We start from the raw sequence: 22,804 nt of genomic DNA on the forward strand, positions 1-22,804 counted from the left end.
TGATAATTTTTTCACTCCAAAGATGATAGTTTTTACACGTCTAATACCTATATTACCGCCTTAAAACACGATTTTATATGAAATCTCATTCGAAATTAAAAGCTTTAATTTTCATTTTTGAAATTTTAGACGCGCCTGCCTTCTGAAATGTACAAATATGTGCACTTTTTCAAAATGACTCTTTCTCTAGGGATTGTCACGGTTGCAGCAATAGCTGCAACCAAGCATAGAGCGAACCCAAATCTACAATAATAGAAAATAAAAAAGAAATATAGAAAAAGAAACATAAAAAAGGAACATAAAAAAGAAATATTAAAAAAAAATTTAGCGACACAAAGCTGTCATTTGAAGCTGATTTAGGAATTATGACAAATAATTCGGTGTATCTGTAAAGTTTCATTTCAAAAACTTACTTATGGGAATTTTGAAACCGCTTAAATCCCCTCAAAACTTGTGGCAGATCAAAATGAAATATGAACCAATGAAAACATGGTGGTCGAAAATAACTAACCGGAAGTTTTTAGATCCCCCCCCCCGTCAATTTTAAAACCTCAACAAATCGTATTTTTGCCTATGTATCATTGAAGTGCCTCTTAAAAATAAATAAATAAAATACAGACACAAACATACAAACCAAATATGACTGTAAAAATTTAATACGTAAATAAATTAGAAATAACTAAAATTTTATTGAAAAAAACTACCTTTAGAGGAAGAACTTCTTTGTTCACTCCAAAGAAAAATGCCATAGCTTTCGTCCAGGATAAAAGACCTGCTACATCTCCACAAACACGTCTTGCAGTATCCATATCATAATCATCAGCACGAAAATACGGTTCTAACAACTCTATCATTTCATCTGTTATAGTATCCTTAGGGAAGTTTTGCAAGGAACTGAGGAACGTTGTACTTGCCATGAACTAAAATTCAAAGAATACTATGAGTTACTTGATTTACCGAATGATATTGATAAAAAAAAATCAGAATAATGTTGAAATGAGGAACGATGTACTTGCCATAAACTAAAATTCAAAGAATACTATGAGTTACTTGATTTACTGAATGATAATGATAAAAAAAAATCAGAATAATGTTGAAATGAGGAACGTTGTACTTGCCATAAACTAAAATTCAAAGAATACTATGAGTTACTTGATTTACTGAATGATAATGATAAAAAAAAAATCAGAATAATGTTGAAATGAGGAACGATGTACTTGCCATAAACTAAAATTCAAAGAATACTATGAGTTACTTGATTTACCGAATGATATTGATAAAAAAAAATCAGAATAATGTTGAAATGAGGAACGTTGTACTTGCCATAAACTAAAATTCAAAGAATACTATGAGTTACTTGATTTACCGAATGATATTGATAAATAAAAAAATCAGAATAATGTTGAAATGAGGAATGTTGTACTTGCCATAAACTAAAATTCAAAGAATACTATGAGTTACTTGATTTACCGAATGATATTGATAAAAAAAAAAAAAAATCAGAATAATGTTGAAATGAGGAACATTGTACTTGCCATAAACTAAAATTCAAAGAATACTATGAGTTACTTGATTTACTGAATCACAATGATAAAAAAAAATCAGAATAATGTTGAAATGAGGAACGTTGTACTTGCCATAAACTAAAATTCAAAGAATACTATAAGTTACTTGATTTACCGAATGATATTGATAAAAAAAATCAGAATAATGTTGAAATGAGGAACGATGTACTTGCCATAAACTAAAATTCAAAGAATACTATGAGTTACTTGATTTACTGAATGATAATGATAAAAAAAATCAGAATAATGTTGAAATGAGGAACGTTGTACTTGCCATAAACTAAAATTCAAAGAATACTATGAGTTACTTGATTTACTGAATGATAATCATAAAAAAAATATCAGAATAATGTTGAAATGAGGAACGTTGTACTTGCCTTAAACTACAATTCAAAGAATACTATGAGTTACTTGATTTACCGAATGATATTGATAAAAAAAAAAATCAGAATAATGTTGAAATGAGGAACGATGTACTTGCCATAAACTAAAATTCAAAGAATACTATGAGTTACTTGATTTACTGAATGATAATGATAAAAAAAGAAAAATCAGAATAATGTTGAAATGAGGAACGTTGTACTTGCCATAAACCAAAATTCAAAGAATACTATGAGTTACTTGATTTACCGAATGATATTGATAAAAAAAAAAAAAAACAGAATAATGTTGGAATGAGGAACGTTGTACTTGCCATAAACTAAAATTCAAGAATACTATGAGTTACTTGATTTACCGAATGATATTGATAAAAAAAAATCAGAATAATGTTGAAATGAGGAAGTCGTGCTTGCCAAAAACTAAGATACTAAGAATCATACAAGGCTCATAGCTTATTCAATGATACCTATAAAAGAGCATTATGAAGAACGTTGAAATGAGGAGCGATGTACTTGCCTTGAGCTAAAATCCAAAGGCTGCTATAAGTCACCAAATTGATTCAATGATGTTGATAAAAGAACATTCTGAATTAGTTTGAACCAAGGATTGTTGCACTTTCCATAAACTAAAATTCTAAGAATCAAGTAGGGCCCAAATCTTAAGCAACAATATTGATAAAAGGGCATTATGAAGAATGTTGAACTGAGGAACGTTGTACTTGCCGTAAACTAAAATTCAAAGAATACTGTAAGTTACCAGATTGACTCAATTGTATTGACAAAAGAACATTCTGAATTATGCTTAACTGAGGTACGTTGTACTTTCCATAAACGAAAATTCTAGGATTCAAGAAGGGTTCGGATCTTATTCAAGGATCTTGATAACAGAACATTTTGAAAAGCATTGAACTGAGGAACGTTGGACTTGCCTTAAAATAAAATTCAAAGAATACTGTAAGTTACCAGATTGACTCAATTGTATTGACAAAAGAACATTCTGAATTATCCTTAACTGAGGTACGTTGTACTTTCCATAAACGAAAATTCTAGGATACAACAAGGGTCCAGAGCTTATTCAATGATGTTGATAACAAAATATCTGAAAAGCGTTGAACTAAGGAACGTTGTGCTTGCCTTCAACCTAACCAGAATTCAAAGAATACTGCAAGTTATCAGAGAGATTCAATTACGTCCTGTGGTGGCGCAGTGGGTTTGACCTTAGCTTGGTAATACGGGACCCAGAGATCGAATCATGCTGCGGTAATGCACTGCAGGGCCGACGCAGGGACCTTAGTAGTCAAGATGCGTCGTTAATCTGATACAATACAATACAGAGATTCAATTATATTGATAAAAGAACATTCTGAACTAAGCTGAACTGAGGTACGTTGTGCTTTCCATAAACGAAAGTTCTGTGATCCAAGAAGGGTTCAGAGCTTATTCAATGATCTTGATAACAGAACATTCTAAAAAGTGTTGATCTGAGGAACGTTGGGCTTGCCATAAACTAAGATTTCAAGAATTATGTAAGGTTTAAAAGCTTATTCAATGATATTGGAAACAGAGCATTATAAAGAACGTTCAACTGAGGCACGTTGTGCTTGCCATAAACTAAAGCTCCAAGAATCAAGTAAGATTCATGGTTTATTCAATAATATTTATCATAAAATATTCTGAAGAATGTTAAAATAAGGAATGCTGTGCTTACCATTAACAAAAATTCAAAGAATCTTACAAGTTACTAGGTTTTCCCAATGATAATGAAAACAGGAAATTCAGAAGAACGTTGAACTAATGACCGCTGTACTTGCCCTAGACTAAAATTCGAAATCACTATAGGTTAGTAGGTTTATCCAATGATGATAGAATTTTGGATAGCAAATATGGAATGGGTAAGATATTCATTTCGAGAAACTAGAGGAAAGTTGGGAAGGCAGAAACGTGCGCAGAAATAATCATGAGGAGACAAAACCTTCAAATTGTTTTCAAAGGGATGAAACGTGTTTTCTTAACTTTACAAGTGACCTGTAAGAGTGACGGATATAATCGTTGCACTTATTAATTACGCCGACCAAACTTATAAAAATTTTATTTATTTTCTCTTGTGATTTTCTTAATTTTATTATATATCATCACTGACAAAAATGGCATGTCCAGCTTTTTTCAGTATGAAAGAAGACTTTCGTTTTAGCATAGTTCAATTTTTTTACGTGTAAGTATTTGCTTAAGTTCAAACGGCAGCATTTACGCTTCGAACAGTAATTTTTCAGCGTTCCACGAGATTCCAACCTTTTTTTGCAAGTTTATGTGTGATTACAGTTCAACCGCAATTAAACAGCCGTGTTTACACAGATGGCATTGAAAAAAAAGATCAACTATTAAAAAAAACCACATAATTACAGAAAACAAAAGGCTTTTTACACACTATGTTTTTAATTTTGACATGTGCCTTCTAATAAATATAATAAGCCAATCTGATGTGGGCGATTCTGCCTTTTTCTGTATGCAAGAGGTATTTTGCGTCTGTACAAACACAACTGTGTGAATCTGGGTTACCCAGCTGTTTTTTTACACCGTGTTTATACGGGATAATCAGGCTTTATACAGCCGTGGCTTTGGGTAAATACTACCGTTTCTCCATTTTTCATCAAATTTTATCCATTTCTTGCTGTACCCTCAGTTGTCATGATGTCAGTGTGATTACGACATGACGTCATGTGTGATGCGTCATGCGTGATTACGGTTCAACCACGATTAGATAGCATATTAGATAACATTAGAAAAACACATAATTGCAAAAAATAAAAGGCTTTTTACAAACTATGTTTTTAATTTTTACTCCGTTTTTCATTAAATTTTATCCATTTCTTGCTGTACCTTCATGTGTCATGATGATTCAGGTGCATTTAAGTTTGAAATGTTCTAAGCGCACCACCAAATAGCACACCCATGAAAAAATAGCTTTTTACCGGTAACTTGATATTTTTATAACGAGTGTTTTGGCGGAAAAATACGATTTGAGGTGAATACTTTTTGATTTTATTGTATCTAATTTTCATGAGGTGTTTCCGCCAGAAGGAATAATGCAGCTCATTAACCCAGGATCATTCAGGCTTGGTGCTGCAGTGAATTTTAATAGTAGTAGTAGATATTCAGAGTCTATTCATATGAATAGCTTAAAAATAAAGCAGGAAAACTATTGAAGGACCATTGTGGGACGCAAATTAAGAAACACAACATTCACAGAATGGCAAATACTTGAAAAAAAGCCTTTATTTTAATTAAGGATACTTTCTAATTATTTATTACCAAGAGTTAAGAGAATTATATTCAATAATTGTACAACTGAAAATCTAAAAATATTTAGTTATGCCGGCTGTTTTTCTTGTATACCATCAATGTCCTTATGCACTCGGTAACCTAACATACAACAGGAAACCGGTAGTAGCTGCGGCAGTAGCTACTGCTGCGGCAGTAGCTGCAACATAGTACAGAACGAACATTGCCTTGTTACGAACGAAAACTAAAACTGTATATTTCAATAAATTTTCGAATGTAAAAGAATTGTTACTTGACTGAGATTCAGGAATTGAAAATATTATCCATGTTAAAATAAGAAACAAAAAATTATACCAAAAACAAGCTAGAAGGAGTTTCTAGAAAGGCCTTTAAAACCGATATAAATGGTGGTATATGGTAATAAAAATTATATTATTGGAATCAACAAGGTCAAAAACTTTTTCAGTTCTGGGGCTTAAAAACTGAAAAACTCTTATTTCAGCATTATCAGAACAGAAGTGTCTTCTTTTTCCTTTTATTTCCACCATACCTTTAAAGATTCATTCCATGAGGGTTTAATACATTTGGCCACTGAGTCTGTCATTACTGGCTGTAATTTTCGTTGGAACAAGATCAAGACACAATCCATGATTCTCATAATTAAATGAGGAGGTCTGCCAAGTTTACGAATCGTGGCTAAAAGAAAAAAATAAGATGTAATTGTAATTATTTTTTAAATTAACTGTAGCATCAATCAGCATTGGTGGAGGCATTATGGTGAATTAATTTATTAATGTTGAAATGAGGAACGTTGTACTTGCCATAAACTAAAATTCAAAGAATACTATGAGTTACTTGATTTACTGAATGATAATGATAAAAAAAAAAAAAAATCAGAATAATGTTGAAATGAGGAACGTTGTACTTGCCATAAACTACAATTCAAAGAATACTATGAGTTACTTGATTTACTGAATGATAATGATAAAAAAAATCAGAATAATGTTGAAATGAGGAACGTTGTACTTGCCATAAACTACAATTCAAAGAATACTATGAGTTACTTGATTTACTGAATGATAATGATAAAAAAAAATCAGAATAATGTTGAAATGAGGAACGTTGTACTTGCCATAAACTAAAATTCAAAGAATGCTATGAGTTACTTGAAAAAATAAGATGTAATTGTAATTATTTTTTAAATTAACTGTAGCATCAATCAGCATTGGTGGAGGCATTCTGGTGAATTAATTTATTAATTTCACAGAATATAAAATCAATTATTCTTCTGAAACCACAAAAAACTATATACTGTATTGATTTTTCAAAATTTAAGCACGTTTTCACAATCGAACGATGAGGTCTGTCAATTTTTTTAATTGCGGCTAAAATAAAAATAGAGAAAGTAATTTAAAGCTTTCTTCAATTACTTTTGAGTCAATTGACGTCACTGGCATCAGGCTGGTGAGTTTCTACCAATCAATTTGATGAAAAAAAAATCAATCTTCAGCAATTTAATGAAACACTATATACCAATTAATATGTTAGTAATTTAAGGAAATTCTAGTAATTTTCATAATTAAATGATACTATCGTAATTAAATTTCCAGTCCTCTTACACTTTTTATTTGTGGCAAAAAAAAAACACTAAGAAAAAATAATTATATATCTTTTTTAATTAACTCTACTACAAGTCTAACGTCAGACTGGTATATTTTAGCTTAATAAGTTCATGTGATCCAGTTCCAATAATTTTCAAAAATCAAATGATGCTAAATAAGGAGTTCTCTCAAATTTTCGAATTATCACTACTAAAAATAGGCTAAGATAAAATAATCACGCACCTTTCCAAATTAAAACCATTAACATTGTAACCACAGACTGGTATATTTTGGTTCATTAAGCTCATGTGATTTAAGTTCTAATAATAACTCTTATAAATAAATGATGCTGTTATAATCAAATGAGGAAGGCCTCTCAAATTTTTGAATCATTGCTAAGAAAGATACACTAAGAGCAAATAAATCATTAATCTTTCTAAATTTACTCTATTATCAGTGTAACGTCAGACTGGTATATTTTTGAATACTAAGTCCGTTTGATTCAAAATAAATATTATTCTGCAGCAATTAAATGAATGGCCAGCTATTCATTAATTTTATCATAATCAAATTTAATTATTATGATTAATGAGGAGGTCTGTCAAGTTTACGAATTAGGGCTGAAAGAAAAACAAATTTGCATATGGTTCCCGTGTCACAATAAAGTGCACTTAAATTAAATTAAAGATTTCCCAAAATTTTAAAGCAAAATGCAAGTTGTTACTATAAGAAATTCCACAAAAACCCGTAGATTCTTTCATGTGATAAAAGAAAATGTGGGTTTTGAATTTCTTAAGGTCAGTAAAATAGTGGCACCTAGTCGTTTATATATAAACATATTCTTAGAAGTTCACATTTACAGTTTACAGCCTTTTACTATTAAATTTTTTTTTACTGCTGCTATAACTTCTTATAACTTATAATTTTTTCTACTGCTGCTATAACTTTTTAGCGTCTTTAAAGTTCACACTTACACTAAAGTTGTCAGTGTTATAAAAGAGCCAATGGTATATAATCAGTTCCAGTGACACCATTGGCACCAGTTTCACGTTTTTTTTTTATTACCGCCATCGTGTATGAACGAACACGTTCCGAGAATTTTAAAAATACGGTTAACAGCCTTTTCGGAATTTTGTATTTATTTCTTGATTTATTTATAACCCACAAATTAGCATAGATATGAGACTGCAGAGTAATAGAAAAAAAACTAGCAGAACAATATCATAAAAAACTAGCAGAACAATATCAGTTCCAGTGACACCATTGGCACCAGTTTCACGTTTTTTTTATTACCGCCATCGTGTATGAACGAACGCGTTCCGAAAATTTTAAAAATACGGTTAACAGCCTTTTCGGAATTTTGTATTTATTTCTTGATTTATTTACCCACAAATTAGCATAGATATGACACTGCAGAGTAATAGAAAAAAAACTAGCAGAACAATATCATAAAAAACTAGCAGAACAATATCAGTTCCAGTGACACCATTGGCACCAGTTTCACGTTTTTTTTTTATTACCGCCATCGTGTATGAACGAACGCGTTCCGAAAATTTTAAAAATACGGTTAACAGCCTTTTCGGAATTTTGTATTTATTTTTTGATTTATTTATAACCCACAAATTAGCATAGATATGAGACTGTAGAGTAATAGAAAAAAAACTAGCAGAACAATATCATAACACACATATCATACAATATGTTAATCGAACCATATTAACATTTCATACCGGAAATAATAAGATCACCACCAAATCGTATACTGCTCTTTAATGCCCACAAAGGTGATTAAAAGAACTTGATCTTACCAATATGTGCTGGTTTAATAGTGTTTAGTGCAGCTTCTGCTTCTTCTAATGCAGGCCGTGCCAGCTCTAGCTTCTCTTCTGCAATCAATTTGTCTTTTTCAATGACTTCAACTAAATTCTAAAATATAAATTAAATAAAAAAAAACAAGTTTTTTTAACTGAAAGTAAGGAGCGACATTAAAACTTAAAACGAACAGAAATTACTTCGTATATGAAAGAGGCTGCTTCCTCATCAACGCCCCGCTCTTTACGCTAAAGTTTGACTCTGTCTCTCAATTCTTCTTTTTAAAACAGTAAAAAACGTTAGCGTAAAGAGCGGGGTGTTGATGAGGAAGCAGCCTCTTTCATATACGAAGTAATTTCTGTTCGTTTTAAGTTTTAATGTCGCTCCTTACTTTCAGTTAAAAAAACTTGTTTTTTTTATTTAATTTCTGAACGTTTTTGAATCAATGCATGTTTTGATTTTGGCTCTCCGCAGAAGAATAATTAAAACGAAATTTGAATTTTTTTTTTTGGCTAAATGGCTTTCTCATAATTTTGATCGAATGATTTTGAGAAAAAAAGAGCGGGGGAGGAAGCCTAGTTGCCCTCCGATTTTTTGGTCAATTAAAAAGGCAACTAGAACTTTTTATTTTTTACGAATATTTTTATTAGTAAAAGATTTACGTAACTTATAAATTAGCTTACGTAAAGAACTTTTGTATTCTCATACTTTATTACATATATGAGGGGGTTCGCCCCCTTGTCAGATCCTCGCTCTTTACACTAAAGCTTAAATTTTGTCCCAATTCATTAAGAATGACACCAGAATCACAAAAGCCGTAGAATAAATAGTTGAAATTACTAAAAATACTTTAACGTAAAGAGCGAGGTATTAGGAGGAGGTGAGCCCCTCAAATGGGTAATAGTTTCTGTTTGTTTTAAGTTTTAATGCTGTTCCTTACTTCCAGCTAAAAGAACTTTTTCATATTTATTTTTTCATTGTGTTTTTAAATAATGCTATTAAATCCTGCGCTCCCTTCATGGAGATTTTCTTCCCCCATGACAAATTATCGATGGAAAGTTCCCCCAGCATATCCCCCTCTTCTCAACCCCTCCCCAACCAAAAAAATCCTCCTGAAAACGCCTGTACACTTCCCAATAACCATTACTATATGTAAGCATTGGTCAAAGTTTGTAACTTGTTGCCCCTCCCATGGGGACTGTGGGGGAGTAAGTCGTCCCCAAAGACATAGTTATAAGGTTTTTTGACTACGTTGAATAAAATGGCTATCTCAGAATTTTGATCCGTTGACTTTGGTAAAATAATTAGCGTGGGAGGGGGCCTATGTGCCCTCCAATTTTTTTGGTCACTTAAAAAGGGCACTAGAACTTTTCATTTCCGTTAGAATGAGCCCTCTTGCAACATTCTAGGACAACTGGGTCGATACGATCACCCCTGGGAAAAAGAAAAAAAAAACAAAAAAACAAAGAAACAAATAAACACGCATCCGTGATCTGCCTTCTGGCAAAAAAAATACAAAATTCCACATTTTTGTAGATAGGAGCTTGAAACTTCTACAGTAGGGTTCTCTGATACGCTGAATCTGATGGTGTGATTTTCGTTAAGATTCTAAGACTTCTAGGGGGCGTTTCCCCCTATTTTCTAAAATAACACAAATTTTCTCAGGCTCGTAACTTTTGATGGGTAAGACTAAACTTGATTAAACTTATATATTTAAAATCAGCATTAAAATGCGATTCTTTTGATGTAGGTATTGGTATCAAAATTCCATTTTTTTAGAGTTTTGGTTACTATTGAGCCGGGTCGCTCCTTACTACAGTTCGTTACCACGAACTGTTTGAATAGCTATATATAAATTTTGATCAATATTTTGTGAAATCAAGCTCAAGAGGACTAGAAGGTTTGAATCTAGTTGTACTGATTTATGATACACACATGGTTTGTCTCTAAAGGACATTTTATATATTAATGTATAGTTTGTATATATTAATGTACGTAGTATATTAATGTACATAGTATATTTACTGAAACTATATTACTACATTAGTATAATTAATTATATAGGATTTTTATTATAATTCTAAAGAAAACTTATAGTGTGTATAGTGTGTGGTATATTAATGTATAGTTTGTATTAATTTTATGTTTAACTATATTAAAACTTCTAGATATTAACGAATCTACATCCAAAATTAAAAATTTATGTCAAAATTCAAAAAGAATCTAGCTTCAAAAGTTTCGGTATTTGGGACGAAGTAACTTGAAAAAGACAATTTTCAGACGGGAAAAAAAGAATAAAGAGAAAAAAATAAAATAAATTCAATAAGACCAAAAATTAAAAGAATTAAAATCAAATACCTTACAAACAATAAAGTGAGTTATTCGCCAATATCCACGATTTGCACAAAATCCAAACAAATTTGAACTGCCAACGACGGATACTAACGAACAAATGAATCCGTCGTTGGCAGTTCAAATTTGTTTGGATTTTGTGCAAATCACTGATATTGGTGAATAGCTCACTTTATTGTTTGTTAGATATTCGATTTTAATTCTTTTAATTTTTTGGTTTTTTATTGAATTTTATTTAATTTTTTAGCAGTTTTATTTCACTGGTTTTGTTGTACTTTCCGTGCCTGTTTGGTTTTTTGTTTTTTCCTTGATCATATTTTTTTTTTCACGCTGAAGAAGAGAGGCGGTTGTTCTCTCGAAATATTCGCTTTCTGTATTTTCTTCAGTATTTTCATTTGGCCTTTAAAAACCCCGTTTTTGATCGTTTTGTTTCTTTATGACAAATAACATTTTAAGCAACTGACTAAACCAGCAACTTCAGATAGATAATGATAAGACAATAGAAAAATAAAGAAGAAATATAAAAAAGATAATAAATCAAATACAAGTAAGGAAAATGCATAACCTGAGCTTTATCTTTCACTTGTTGAACTTCATCTTTGACAGTTTCTGCGTCTCGTGCCCTTGCTTCGACTTCAATTAGTACCTATGAAATAAGTATATAAGGTTAGTAATCTTACTGTTGTATCAATGCATTACAAAGAGTTCAAAGAAAGTGTTTTTTGGGGTTTGAAATTTTCGATAGATTATCTTCGATTAGGTGGTCTAGGTTACACCTACGTCCACAATCTCAAATTTAGAAATTTTTGGTTCCTGCCAAGACCAATTCGGGTCTGATAATTAAGAGGGCGACATAGGCCAGTTTCCAGGAGAGCCAAAAAAAACGGAAAAAAGTTTGTCGGCTGTGGTCGCTCTGAAAGATTAATCTAGTGGAAATAAAGGCAAAATATTCTAACCCACTTTTTATGCTGTTTTCAGCAGTATAAATTAAATTCAAGCATTCCGATTGAATTCAAAATTATTCCATTTTATGGCAAAGGTCCCTATTTCCTTGACAAAAAAAGGAGACAAATGCCAGATCCCCATGTTATAGTCTTCTGTCATTCTAGATTGCAATAAGACCAAATAGAAAAAAGGAACAAATGCCACTTAGTGGCGTATGCCTCTTTTTATCTTCACAACGGTGCAAGATAAGACAATTTAGATTGCCTCATTCGATTCCTCGTACTGATTTTACCCATTTACCCATGACACATAAATAACTCATTTTCGACCAAATGGCATGCGTTTCTCTTTTAAATATAACAGCCAAATAGAACCATCGAAAATGTCACCAAGAGGAGAAAGAGGGGCTAGTAATACCATTGGTTTTCTTTATTTTGCCAGGATATCCAAAGGAGCATTTCTCTTTTCCATTTTTTAAGCTTTTTTAGGTGTCTTCTTTTCCCTAGGAGAGGCATCGTCCCCTGGCTCCTCCCTTACGGTTCCAATGACCTTGACCTTATTTTTTCATTACTATCATCATGGAAATCAGACAGCTGCGGATTAAGTCCCGGAAGATAGAATGACATGTTAGAAATATGAATGATGAAATACATTTCGACAAGAATGATGGTTAAGAGACAAACTGGTGGAATTTAAAATAAAATAAAATTTTTAATTTGAACTTAAGACGTTGAATAACAATTAAATCTTAGGGGTAAGAAATTGGAGTTACATGTAGAGAGTAATATAGTGGTACCTTTTGCAGATATAAGAAAAGCAACATGGAGGCTTAAAATATATGCGCTACTTATTTCGTTACTATATCCTAAAAGAATCTGCATTATATGCTAGTATTCCTGATATAATATATTGAAGAAGGGATTTCGATACGTTGCATGAATATAAACCTATATTGAATGAAAATAATTACCATTGAACAGCTATAACAAGAGTCATTTGGATTCAGGTGACACAGCCCCTTGCATCTTTCCAAAAAAAGAAGAATTTGATGAAGACATGGCAAAACGACTTATGCAGCAATGACAGAATTTTCATTGTGGGTGAGTGAAATAGGGTAAGTAACAAAATTAAGGAGAAATATCTTACTCTGGACTAGGAGGTGTCCAGGCAAGTAAGCTAGGATTCATAATTGTCGGGAGAGGGGAGTGTTGACTTCGTAAGGGGACCAAATTAAAAAAAAAACGAAGATCCAAATCGTAAGAAAATCGCAAAATATTGAGACATTTAACAGGGGCTAAGATCCCTCCCCTGTAAAAGTGTCTGAAATACCAACTGAGTATCGATAACTTCTATCACCAAGCGAGTCGCTTGTCATCAGCTATACATTATAAAGACCAAATGCCACTGCACTGCGGTTAACTTCAACCCTAAATTGGTAATTTTATTAAAGAAACATTTGGATTCAGCACAATTTGATCCAAAAACTGTATTTTAACGAAGAACTCCTCAAATGCTTTTCCAAAATTTTGGGTTTTGTCATTAAAAGAAACAAAAATGAAGATGCTATCCTTGGTGTGATATTACAAATGAGGTTTTAAATAATTAATCACGTCCAACCTGTTCAGCTTTTTCTGAAGCAGCAAGAAGCTGTTTATCCATAACCGCTAGTTCTTCTTTAAGTTGAGCAACAGAAATAGCAGCCTCTTCTATTTTGCTCAGGCCTGAATCCATCCGTTTAGCTAGTTCACCAACCTCCTTCGCTTTTATCCCAATTACTGACTTGTAGCTTGCCAAAAAGCTAAGATATGTTTTTGGAGTAACATGAACAGCTCTCCTGTACCTATATATATATACATATAAAATCAGTGCAAAGTAAAAAAAATAAATAAGACGGCACTAGACCCTTAAGGTCCAAACCGGCGGTGCTGATCTCCGTTTCATGGCCCTTCAGCCAGGAAGTGCAATGGGGGGCTGGGGGCCAACCATCCTGTGCTTTCACACACCCATCCTGCTTACCTTCCCCAGATTTCTCCAGGTACCCATTTAGAGCTGGGTTGACTCTGGCTGAGCTTACAGAGTTACGCCACTGACCCCGGTCCGAAACGAAATAACTGGTCACAACTGAGATTGAACCCGTGCCCCTTGGACCAAGAATTCCCACACCAGCGCGCCAACCACTCAGCCAGGACGGTGAGTGCAAAGTCAGTCCTATTGTTTTTTTTCTTATGTAGTAAGATTTGTGGGTTGATCAAACATATCACGAAGCCTTTAGCCATGATAATTAGTACATTCTGCTGCTCTTAACAATCAAGCAAAGAATGTACAAGGCTTGAATGAATGATTTTATTCAGTGAATAAACCCATATAGAGTATTTCACTACCTAATCTACAAAATACAGCACATAAAGTATATCACAAATACAGCTACAAAATACAATCTATTCAATACAACGAATAAAAGATAAAAAATTCGACAATATCCAATCTCTTTGTTCGGTTCAGGTATGCTAGAAGGACATACCGAGCCTCTATAATAGACCAAATAACATTCATACTAAATAATATCAGAGTAAGAAAACTCTTTTAATTTAAATTGCATTTCGGTTCTTTTATTTTCAAAAAGTTTATGCTCAAGAAGATAATGAAATAAGGTATCTTTATCACCACAATCACAAGTGGAACAAATACTTTTATTAATCATACATAAAAATGAATTTAATTTACAATGACCAGTAACAATTTGTGTTAATTTATAAATAGGAGAATGTTTTGCAACTTGAAGAAGGCCAATATGATAAGTAAGAAACTGAAGGGTGCAGGGCTTAACGGCTTGGGAGAATAACTCATACCATTTTATATACAGGTTTTTGCATAAAGTTCTCCGAATTTCATTTATAATATTAGAAGTAAAAAAAGAAATTACCGAATGCATAATTTTCTTGCGAGTCAATATAATATGTATGTTCATTTAAATTTTGGCTATTTGAATTATTCAGGGGTAGGCAATAATCAGGCATTCCTCTCTTCAGATATCTGATTAGAGCTATCTATTTGGTTCTAAAGTCGATAGGAAGGCATCCTGCTAAAGCTGTTATTGTCTTAATTAAAGCGGATTAGAAAGCTTTGGAAATCAATACCATAGAAATTCTTTAGACATATACTATCTTTTTACAATTTTCCTTTTATTCAGCGCTGACAACCATACAGGAATAGTATACAAAATAGTGGATTCAATAGCAGCTTTATATAACTTTCTCAGGGCAAACGGTTTAAGACCCCAAGTGGTTCTGACGGCAAATAACAATTTTGTTGAATATTGTCTGGAGACTTTTACTTTATTTTCAACGTAAACGTTTGTCCAAAATTACGCCCAAATATCTTATAATATCAGTTATTGGTATTTTATGACTTAAAAACTGAAGATTAATCTGTGGAATTTCTATTTTCTCCGTAAAGATGATAGCTTTGCATTTATTAACATCACATTTAATTTATTTTTATTTGTCCAACTTTTAATAGTGTAAATACCTTTTTAGCTGTTTGATCTAAGAAATTTACATTTTTAAAATATATTGTTATACGGATATTATCAGCATACGGTTGTATTGTACAGCCCTATCGGTAGCTCTGAACGAAGCACAATAGACCCTAAAACCGGAGAGAGTATGCTTCCTTGTAGGCTTTCTTTGATTGTTGGATTTTCGAAGGATACGAGTAATGTTATCAGCTTTACCACCGTAAGAAACTAATCGCTATGATAAGTAGTTTTTAATTAGCATAACTAGAGGAGTGGGAGTTCTGGTGCCCTTTTTAAACAACCAAAAAATTGGAGGGCACCTAGGCCCCCTCCCAGGCTCATTTCTTCTCAAAGTCACCGGATAAAAATTTTGAGACAGCTGTTTGGTTCGACATAGTCGAATTATCTAATGACTATGTCTTTGAGGAAAACTTAATCCCCCCACAGTCCCCAGGGGAAGGGCTGCAAGTCATGAACTTTTCCCAATGTTTACATATAGTATTGGTTATTGGTAAGTATACAGACGTTTTCAGGGGGGATTTTTGCTGGTGGGGGGGCAGATCCAGCAGATTGAGTTACGTGGTAGAATCTTTCCATGGAGGAATTTTTCATAGGGTAAGATAATTTCTTTGGAAGGGGCATCGGTATTTCCAGCACTATTTAAAAAACAATCATAAACTAAATAAAAAAAAACAAGTTTTTTCAACTGAAAATAAGAAGTAACTCACTGAATAATATTCGCACTTTAGCGTAAAGAGCGAGGTATTGGCGAGGGGTGAATCCCATCGTATTACGCGTATGAGGAAGTTTGCCACATCGTCATTACCTCAATCTTTACGCTAAAGTTCGAATTTTGTAAAATAATGGCCGATATAAGAAATAACTTGTTTGTGTTATTTGTGTTATATATCTTAGCATTTGATTTTACCTTAAGCAGCTTCATAACTGTGATTTTTATGTGATAATAAACCAGAGATATTGTATGTGTTGGGCTTGTGGTTGTTAATAAATAAATAAAAAACAAGTTTCCTCCAACTGAAAGTAACGAATAACATTATAACTTCAAACAAACATAAATTATTGCATAATATTTTGAAGATATTTTCTTTCATTCATTTCAGGCATCTGGGAATTGCTCAACTTGTGACTCTCATTTTAATAAAAATAGTTTCGACCTCTTTGGCCGTTTTGCTACTATCCCTTTCAAAATCAGTTCCCGCAAATACCGTTAATTTAAGCTACATGGGAGAATCTTTTCATGGAGAAATTTCTCGTGGGGGAAGGGAATTTTCCATGGAGGGGAAGCTGGATTTCCAGACATTATTTATAAAACGATCAGTAATTAAATAAAAAACAAGTTTCTTCAAATGAAATTATGAAGCAAAATTAAAACATAAAACGAACAGAAAATATTATATATATGAAACGGGTTGCCTCTCGTCAGTAACTCGCTCTTACGCTAAAGTTTCTTTTTGAAATTTTAAAACGGTTATAATTAAATAGCCTTTGTGATTCAAGAGTCATTCTTAAACAAATGAAACAACACTCAAACTTAAGTAATTATAAGGTTATTATTAAGTTAAAAAAGTAAGATTAATATTCCGATTTCGTTTTAATTATTCATGCATGGTGAGCCAAAATCAAAACACACATTAATTCAAAAAGATCCAGAAAGTAAATAAATAAAAAAAAGTTTTTTTTTTAACTGGAAGTCAGGAGCGACATTAAAACTTAAAACGAACAGAAACCATTCCGTACGTCAAATGGGCTGTCCCCTCCTCAGCACCCTGCTCTTTCCACTAAAGTTTTTTATTGTTTAATAGAGTAGATTTTACAGAAGGAGTCAAACTTTAACGTAAAGAGTGGAGTGTTGAGGAGGGGACAACCCCCTTCATATACGGAATAATTTCTGTTCGTTTTAAGTTTTAATGTTGCTCCTAACTTTCAGTTTAAAAACTTATTTTTTAATTTAATATATAATATTTGTAATTAAATGAAAAAAACTAGTTTTTTTTAACTGAAAGTAAGGAGCGACATTAAAACTCGAAACGAAAAAAAATTTATTCTGTATATGAAAGGGGATGTTCCCTCTTCAACGCCCTGCTCTTTAAACTAAAGGTTTTATTGTTTTATAAAGTAGAGTTGTCAGAAGGAGTCAAACTTTACCGTAAAGAGCGGGGTGTTGAAGAAGGGACAGCCCCTTTCGTGTTAGGAATAATTTCTGTTCGTTTTAAGTTTTGATGTTGCTCCTAACTTTCAGTTTAAAAACTTTTTTTTTATTTAATATATAATATTTGTAATTAAATGAAAAAAAACAAGTTTTTTTAACTGAAAGTAAGGAGCAACATTAAAACTTGAAACGAACAAAAATTAATCTGTATATGAAAGGGGCTGTATCCTCCTCAACGCCCCGCTCTTTAAACTAAAGGTTTTATTGTTTTATAAAGTTGAGTTGTCAAAAGGAGTCAAACTTTAGCGTAAAGAGCGGGACGTTGAAGCGGGAACAGCCCCCTTCATGTACGGAATAATTTCTGTTCGTTTTAAGTTTTAACGTTGGGTCGATAAGAAGATGGTAAACCGCCATTATATCTTACCCGCTTAATAATTAATATGATTTTAGAATTTTTCCAGTCACTAGGAAAATACTTAATATTCAAACATAGATTATATATCTTAAGCAAAGTCGGAGCTAGGAAACGGACAGTTTTTTTTTATAATTACATTAACAATAGACTACCATCTTAGCCAGGAACTTTCAGTGGTTTAAGGGAGTTAATAGTATCTTGTAATGATTCAAGTGTTATTGGTGACAATAATTCTCGGTTATTGTCACGTTCATATTCTAATTGACCTCTGGTCGGGCGGTGTTAAGACGTATCCGTTGAGCGGTCATTAGCGGTAAACCATTTGTTGAAGAATACCTCACCAGTTCCTGGTATGATTCTGCGGACATACCGTTATTTTTTGCAATATGAATAGGGGACACTAGGATGGGTTAGTTAAAATATATTTTATGTAGCATATTCCAGGGATCTAAGCTCATTTTTTAGATTAAAAAATAGCTAAGCTCATTAGACACAGTCTTTTTTCCATTTTAATAGAATAATAATTTTCCCTCATTTGGATGAATTTTAAAGTTCTTTTTTATGGGCTCCTGTGATTGTGCCTTAATTCCGTTAGTTCTGGAGTCCACATCTCGCATATTTGTTGAGAATGACAGGTTTTTAAAGTATTAAATAGAAAAACGAACAGAAATTATTCCGTATATGACAGGGGTAATCCCCTTCTCAACTCCTCCCTCTTTATGCTAAAGTTTTTTATTTTTCCAAAAAGTAGAGTTGCGAGAAAGAGTCAAACTTTAGCGTAAAAAGCGAGGCGTTGAGGAGGGGATAACCCCTTGCATATACGGGAATATTTCTGTTCGTTTTAAGTTTTAATGTCGCTCATTACTTGTAGTAAAGAAAAACTTTTTTTTTATTTAATTTCTAAAAGTTTTTGAATTAATGCAGGTTTTGATTTTTGGCCAAACGCACATGAATAATTAAAACGAAATATGCATGGTAATTTTTTTTCAGCTAAATGACTTTCTCATAGTTTTGATAAAAAAGGGGGCGGGGCAGGAGGTCTATTTGCCCTCCAATTTTTGGTTGCTTGAAAAGGCAACTAGAACTTTTAATTTTTTACGAACATTTTTATTAGTAAGAAATAAACGTTACTTACGAATTAAATTACGTAACGAACCTCTATATTTGTATTTGTATATTTTCATTACGCATATGAGGGGGTTCGCCCCCTCGTCAATACCTCACTCTTTACACTAAAGCTTTAAAATTGTCCCATTTCTTTAAGAATCACCCTTGAATCACAAAAGCCGTAGAATAAATAGTTGAAATTACTATAAATACTTTAGCGTAAAGAGCAAGATATTGTGGAGTAGACGAGACTCCTTATATACGTAATAACATATATACGTAATTTTCTGTTCATTTTTTTAATACTAATAGAAAACCATGCGCACCCTTCGTCGAATTCCTCTTCCCTCATGATAAATTGTTCCATGGAAAGATCCTCCCACGTAAACCCTCCCCCCTACCCACACCAACGCGTAAAAGTACCCCTGAAAACGTCTGTACACTTCCAAATAACAATTACTATATGTAAACAATAGTCAAAGTTTGTAACTTGCAGCCTCTTCCCCGGGGACTTTGGGGAATTAAGTCATCTCCAAAGACATAGTTATTAGTTTTTAGACTATACTGAACATAATGACTACCTCAAAATCTAGATCCGGTTACTTTGGGAAAAAAGAGCGTGACAGGAGGCCTAGGTGCCGTCCGATTTTTCGGTCACTTAAAAGGGCACTAGAACTTTTACTTTCCTTAAGAATGAGGCCTTTCGCTATATTCTAGGACTATTGGGTCAATACGATCATCCCTTGGTAAAAAAGCAAACAAACAAACAAATAAACATGCTTCCGCGATCTGTGTTCTGGAGGGAAAAAAATACGAATTCCACATTTTTGTAGATAGGAGCTTGAAACTTCTACAGTAGGATTCTCTTATACGCTGAGTTTGATGGTATGATTTCTCATGGTATGATTTGAAATTCTCTGACGTTTAGGGGGTGTTTGCCCCTATTCTCAAAAATAAGGCAAATTTTTCGAGGCTCGTAACTTTTGATGGGTAAGACTAAACTTGATGAAACTTTATATATTTAAAATCAGCATTAAAATGCAATTCTTTTAATGTGACTGTTGGTATCAAAATTCCATTTTTAGAGTTTCCGTTACTATTGAGCCGGGTCGCACCTTACTACAGTTCGTTGCAATGAACTATTTGACAAGGCTTATCAATAGTTTCATGACAAAACTAGTTATATATTTTTCTAGGAAACGAATTCTAGGAAACAAAATCAAGCAGCTAGGATTGACTAATTTAGGTATTAATCAAAAATATAATCATTTCTTGTGTCAAAAAGGTTGTTAAAGGCTCGGAGAGAGCAAACTTAGCTCTGTATGTTTCCAATAAAAAAAAACAATAAAATATTTAAAATTTTAGGCCTTAACTAAGACAGCCATTAAATAAGACATACAATATCGAGGTCCAACGAGTCCAACAATATCGAGAATTATTTGGATTACAAAATAGTTTGAATTTGACTTATAAACTTTAGTGTCCGAAGTGATTAAATAAACTTTATATTAAAATGACTGAGATTATAATTAATACAAAAAAGGAAAAAGAAATAGGTTAAAAGATGGTAAAAAAAGAAACTTTTTTTTTTACTTTAATGAAACGTATAAATTTTTTTTTAACTTAGGCATTTCCTTTGTAAGATACACAAATATTTCCTAAGATACAGATAATTAAATACTGAGTTCCATATAGTGGAAAAAGATAAATAATGAAATTACAAAAAAAATAATTTGACATTTTCTATTGATATAATCGAATATCATACAGTGCAATTCAATCTTAACAATACTGATGATACTATCTTATAATCATTCATCTGCCTTCAGAGATTTCTAGAGCTCTCTAAATGTTTGTCGTTGGATAATCTTCCTAAACGGGATATTTTATCTTGATCATATTTTTTGGAAAGCAAGCGAAAGTGTCCTAGTTTGGCTTTTGGTATCTGAACATAACCCAACGGCTACAGGAGGCAGGGAAAGGAATCCCCAAGATTCATAATATTTAAACTCAAAGGTGCCAGGATCTGAACAAAACTTAGAGAGAAGTTTGAGGCATTATGTAACTAGTACTCTATTTACATCCTCTTGATACCTTACGTAAATGCAACAAATTAATTCGTAAAAAAATTAAAAATACATTCTTATAACCAAAACAATAGGACCTTACACAATAAGTAAAAATATATGTATTCTTATCATTTACCTTTGAAAATATTCTTTTGATAGCTCAGTAACACTGTTCTGAACGCAGCCAAGGGCCTGCTCAAGGCCAGGTCTAATGTTTTCCTCAATGGCTACAGGAAAATCCGTGAGCATGTGATGAGCAACTGATATTAGAGCCTCTTTTGGCCAAGAGTGGAACCAATCAATGGTGCATCCAGCAATAAGACCAGGGAATTTCAATGCTCTTGTGCGAAACTTGTCACTCACCTATAGGAAATCATGAAAAATAAAAGGGCATAATACAGAATGAATAAATGATTGTACAAAACTATTGGCAAAGCCTATTGGACAAAAGATGTACGAAAAGAAAACATATTAGACGCCCTTGATAAAATTCTTTATAAATAGGCGTAGAGTAATCTAATATCGATTTTTACTCAACAACTTTTATCCAAGGAAAGGTATATATCTATACCTTTTTCCCTGGAATTTTTTAAGTTAGTGATTCAGATTCATACATTCGTGACAGGGGCTCTATCAATCACTTGCTCTACCAACTGAGCTAAAGAGCTTTTGTTTTATAGTTTTTATTTTTATGTAAAAACATAAGGGGCTATCTCACAAAGTTTATAGACCTAGCGAATCATTATATGGGGTATTGCAAAACAGTATATATTAGTCGGATAAGCATTAGACCTCTCATTATAGTATTTTTTTTTACTTGTTTCGTTGAGTCTTGTTTCTTTTTTTTAATTTTTTCGCTTTTAATTAGCTCTTCTTGTAATCTTCTTGTCTTAGTTCTTCTTGTCCTGGTTTTTATGCTTTTAATGACCCCTCTTAATTAATTACTTTTATATGCTTTTTTTACATGTCATGGCCCGTATATGTATATACATGTTCTGTAATTTTTTGCTTTTTTGTACGATTTGATAAAATGATGATACGTTTTTTACATATTTCATGAGTATGATTGGTTCTAAACCTATTTATGGATGTCTGTCTGTTTTCACTCCGAACCACAAATTCGGCCCAGTCGGGCTTGCAACGAGAAATTTTTTTTAATGAATTTATCCTAGTCTTTCTTAGGTATCATCACTGTTTTGTTGTTAGTTCAAAGTAAGACATTCAGGCTTATTTTGGACGAGCTTAGCTATTTTCAGAAGGAGCAAACTTACATAAGAAAAGAAATGAATAAATAGTAATAGGGAAAAATAGTATCTTTTTCTTAATAAAGCAGCTGGCAATAAGATCAATAAATTTTTAATTACTAATTGTAACGGAAACTACTAATAAATGCACCAGGCAACAACACCAGGTAATTTGAAATTAATAATTTTAATGCTCTTGGGCGATGCTTGTCACTCAACTACAGAAAACATCATAAATAACTTTTCTAGACCATACTGACTTCCAATTCATAAATAAAATAAAAATATATAAATAAGAGATAAGACTCTTAATTAATACAGTGAATAAAACAAAACGAAAATCTCGAA

At 32.5% G+C, this 22,804-nt stretch overlaps 1 protein-coding gene across 1 annotated transcript in view; it reads right to left on the reverse strand.

The window, feature by feature from the left end:
• LOC136035996 (dynein axonemal heavy chain 5-like) overlaps positions 1-22,804 on the reverse strand; it is a 261,598-nt gene that overhangs the window by 67,962 nt on the left and 170,832 nt on the right. The window contains exons 33-38 of the mRNA XM_065717914.1: positions 21,349-21,575; positions 13,552-13,774; positions 11,555-11,635; positions 8,634-8,751; positions 5,775-5,920; positions 705-920 (exon numbers count right to left, since the gene is read on the reverse strand). Of these exons, the coding sequence (XP_065573986.1) occupies positions 705-920; positions 5,775-5,920; positions 8,634-8,751; positions 11,555-11,635; positions 13,552-13,774; positions 21,349-21,575 (1,011 nt within the window). The remainder of the gene's footprint in view (positions 1-704; positions 921-5,774; positions 5,921-8,633; positions 8,752-11,554; positions 11,636-13,551; positions 13,775-21,348; positions 21,576-22,804) is intronic.

The sequence above is a fragment of the Artemia franciscana genome, chromosome 15, assembly GCF_032884065.1.
Source record: "Artemia franciscana chromosome 15, ASM3288406v1, whole genome shotgun sequence".
Taxonomy (NCBI): Eukaryota; Metazoa; Arthropoda; class Branchiopoda; order Anostraca; family Artemiidae; genus Artemia; species Artemia franciscana.